Genomic DNA, 4,231 nt, shown 5'->3' with positions numbered 1-4,231 from the left:
TCTCTCTGAATATCGCAAATATTTTATATCATCTTTACACCATTGTGGATCAGATCCATATCTGCTATTTTGGAGGAGGATATAAGACACGTAATATAGAAGTTAAGAAACCCCGGGGAGTAATCTTGATACCTTATTAAATATGTCTCGAAAAAAAAAGATATACAGTATTGGGTTATAGAGCTTTAATTAATATGTTAATATTTAACCCCATATTTCACATTTCGATATTTTACGGAATTGGTACCATTGGTTTCATAAGTTAAAATGATACCAAATGGTGTGATTGTATGGGTATGGTTAATTAATTTGTATTATAGCGCTGAATGGCCTTTATGCTCCATTGCTCGATGCCTAAATTTTGCAATCCTACTATATCGTTGATTATGAATAAATGTTGAAAAATAAAATATTCAATTTTGTTAAACCAAATATCCTCACCTGTTTTGCACTTCATACCATCTCTGTATTTTAGAAAATGAACGGAAATTAAATAGTGAAAATAGGTGTGAGTAAACAAGTCAATTAGGAAGCGGTGGCAAAAAAGTTTTCTTTTCGTTTTTAGACTGTATAATTGATAGGATTTAAAAACTGCCGCAACAAGCTAGGTCGATTGGGTGTGGTTAAGCAAGCGGGAATAAGAGATGGTCCTGCCTTTTCAATTTATTGAATTGATTTTTTCATGATAGTTTTCCCTTTTCATTATAGGTCTTCATCTGGATTTTCAATTTATATATCTTTACAAATATTTCTTAATCGTATCCAATTCTTTCATAGATACTCACTCCGGTTTGTAGGTGTGTGTGTATTACATGTGACTATTATTATTTTTTTTACACTTACAAAAATACGACTAATACACTCATATATTTTACCAAAAAAAAAAAAAACAAGAAGTTTTGTATGGAATTAATCGACTTAGGAGTGATTATCCAACTTGAAATTGTTTTGAGAGGTATTTTTGCCTGTGCTTGAATTCGAGTTTATGCCTTTGTCACAAAGGCAGACTTAACTTTTAACCTTAGTGCTAGCATGAGGAACTGGCATCCATTCCGAATCAGCAATACATATTATTCCAGTCTGTGTACTTCTGTCCTAAATGGAACCGTATCATCTATAACTCATTGCTAAGTTTATCACTAAAGGACCTGTTACACTGGACAAGGTCTACCATCATCTTTTCCATGAGGAGCTCAAGGAAATTGATCTCAAGGTACAGAGCATTTCAGCGAGCAAACTGTGGAAAAACCATGATGGGGGCAATCAGCTGACCATCAGAAGGCATTCGCAGATGAACCGAAGAGAAAATTCTGTATTTTATTAACTTGTGTTCAAGTTTGAGTTTAGTGAAAGATTGAAAAAAAAAAATCAGACAATGGCTAGGTCAAGTAAATTTTGGAAATCAAGTCTGCCGAAATTGCATTTAAAAATCAACTATATATCTGTTTAGTGAGATCGGTGTTACTTTATGGACTTGAGTCGTGGTATAACAATGAAAGTCTTTAATAGATTCAGTAGATTTGAGAACAAAGCCCTCAGAAGGATATTGAGAGTTAAATGGCAGGACAGGATTAGAAATGAAACTATGGGAGACTACTCGATTGCCATATTTGGATGAGATCATGATGAGGGTAAATGGAGATGGTTTGGGCATGCTCTTCGCACTCCCCAAGAGAGATTAGTTCACCAAACCTTCAGCTGGGCTGCACAAGGCACTAGAAGAGTTTGAAGACCCAGACCTACTTGGCTGAGGACTATGAAGCTCGAAGTAGATGATGAATCGAGGAGTATTGAATTAAAAGGTCGAGATAGAGACTACTTTACGCCTATGGCCGTAGGAGGTGGTGTTGATGTTCATAAAGGCCCTGTCACACCTTGACGATTTTGCCAGCGTATGCCGACGTATGAAAAATTTGGCAAATACGCTGGCGTACGTCGAATAAGTTATGGGTAAGTTTTGTATACGTTAACAGCACGCTGAAGCACGTTGGTATACGTCGAAGTACGTCGAGGTCGTCGAAAAATTTTGTGCATGCTCAAAATTTCTCAACGTATGTCAGCGTATGGCTATACGTCCCGTATACGCAGGCCATAAGTAATAGGTAAGTTATGCGATCGTTGACACACGTTCAAACACGTTAAGTGTAGTTTACTCATAAGTCCAAATACGTCGAGATAATGTCTAGCGTACTCAAAACTTATGAGTAACGTGCTTTGAACGTATGTATAACTTATATCGAACTTATCTCCTACGCATATTGACGTATGTAGACGTATTTAACATGTTCCGGACGACCACAGAACTTACTGAACGTGTTTCTAACGTACAGCTGCCGTATAATGGCGTATTGGTAGCGTTTAGGGGAATTGGGATATAAAAATGGGGTTCACAGGAGGAACCCGTCAGTACTCCTCTAGATTTCATGGTGAGCAGATGTTCATATCATCCGAGAGATGGAGGATCCGGCAAGGCTGAGACGAGAATACCTACTAGCTGTTCTCCAACATCAACATGACCTCATCGATTTGACACTTTACCAGTTGCGTGCCAATAAAGCCAGGAGAAGAAGAGGTGAACGGAGGAGAAAGAACTGGGTGAGACCATGGATCGGGAGGCGACGTCAGTTTGGCATATATGACCAGCTTATGGTGGAACTCCGTAAGGAGGACCATGCATCCTTCACTAATTTCCTGCGTATGCCCCCAGCGATGTTCGACGAGCTGCTAGCCAGAGTGGGTCCAAGGATAATCAAGCAGCACACCTTCTTCTGGGATCCGCTTGAGCCGGGCATGAAGCTGGCCCTGACATTGCGTCACCTTGCCTCTGGGAACAAGTATGCCTCGATGAAGTTCGGATGGAGGGTTCCTCACAACACCCAGTCCCTAATGGTCAGAGAAGTCTGTCAAGCCATTATTGACGAATATTTGGATGAGGTGCTGGTTTGCCCAAGTACACCTGATGGTTGGCGCGCCATAGCTGACAAGTTCTTCCAAAGATGGAACTTTCCCCATACATGTGGGGCACTTGATGGGAAGCACGTTGCCTGCCGCTGTCCTGCAAAGAGTGGGTCCCAATATTTCAACTACAAAGGATTCTACTCCATTGTTCTGATGGCGCTGGCGGATGCCGACTATAAATTCATTTGGGCAGATGTCGGTGGTACTGGATCAGCATCAGATGCGCAGATATACAATGACTGTGAGCTGAAGGAATGCGCTGAAGACGGTACCCTAGGATTCCCTGACCCTGAGCCTCTCCCCAGTGACAACCAGGATGTGCCCTACTTCTTCATCGGTGACGATGCCTTCGCCCTACGATCAACCATGATGAAGCCATACAACCTCAGGGGTCTGACGAATGAACAACGCATCTTCAACTACAGGCTTTCCCGAGCAAGGAGGGTAGTAGAAAATGCTTTCGGCATCCTTGTTAACAGATTCCAGATTCTGCTAAGCACCATGCAGCATCACCCCTCCACTGTCAGGCTCATTGTCAAAGCATGCTTGATCCTGCACAACCTCATGAGGACCAGGTAATTCATGTTTACGTAGCATATTTTATACAGTATACAATGCATTTTACCTTTCAGCCTATGTTTATAAAAATTATATAATTTTACCTAAAATTGTATCTGTATCATATTACTTTTTATTGTACAGCGCCTTAGAATATGTTTTAATTATAGGTTAGCTTAAAAGTAAATGAATTCAAATTCCAGGTACCCAGGACTACAGAACCAGCAGCTTGACCGGGCAGAGAATGAGAACCACGACTTTGTTCCAGGAGCATGGCGAGAGGGACGTAACTTGGAGGATACACAGACAGCTAGTGGCCCCAACACTGCCTCCAAGGACGGAAAGAAACAGAGGAATCTTCTCAAGCACTGGGTTAACTCCCCAACTGGTGCAGTTCCGTGGCAGGATAGGATGATCTAGATGATATTTGTATTACTGTATTGTTAAGGCAATAAAGGACCTCAGAGACAATAAGATTCCTCTTGAAATGAACATCGTAGAAGAAGTATTTTCCAATTATGCACTTTGTAATATAAATGTACAATTTGTAAATATTCAACAATTATAATTTTTCTTGTTAATTTGTAATACGTTTGTATTGACTGTAGGGGAGATTGGGGAGAGTTGAGCCACGTTTTTGATATTTAATAAACGATAGGTAGTGGCATTTGATAATTACTCAACATGAGGAAGCACAACTTTAAAAACAGTGAAA

General features: G+C 40.3%; 1 protein-coding gene across 1 annotated transcript; it reads left to right on the top strand.

Moving 5' to 3' along the window:
* The first annotated feature begins 2,454 nt into the window (after positions 1 to 2,454).
* On the top strand, positions 2,455 to 3,936 carry LOC137614805 (putative nuclease HARBI1). The gene is made up of 2 exons (XM_068344471.1): positions 2,455 to 3,533; positions 3,720 to 3,936. Exons 1-2 carry the CDS (start codon positions 2,455 to 2,457, stop codon positions 3,934 to 3,936), a joined length of 1,296 nt encoding a protein of 431 aa, XP_068200572.1.
* Positions 3,937 to 4,231: the final 295 nt, after the last annotated feature.

This window comes from Palaemon carinicauda, chromosome 21 (assembly GCF_036898095.1).
Source record: "Palaemon carinicauda isolate YSFRI2023 chromosome 21, ASM3689809v2, whole genome shotgun sequence".
Lineage (NCBI taxonomy): Eukaryota > Metazoa > Arthropoda > Malacostraca > Decapoda > Palaemonidae > Palaemon > Palaemon carinicauda.
Note: the sequence above shows the minus strand (reverse complement) of the source record. Positions and strands in the feature narration are given on the sequence as shown.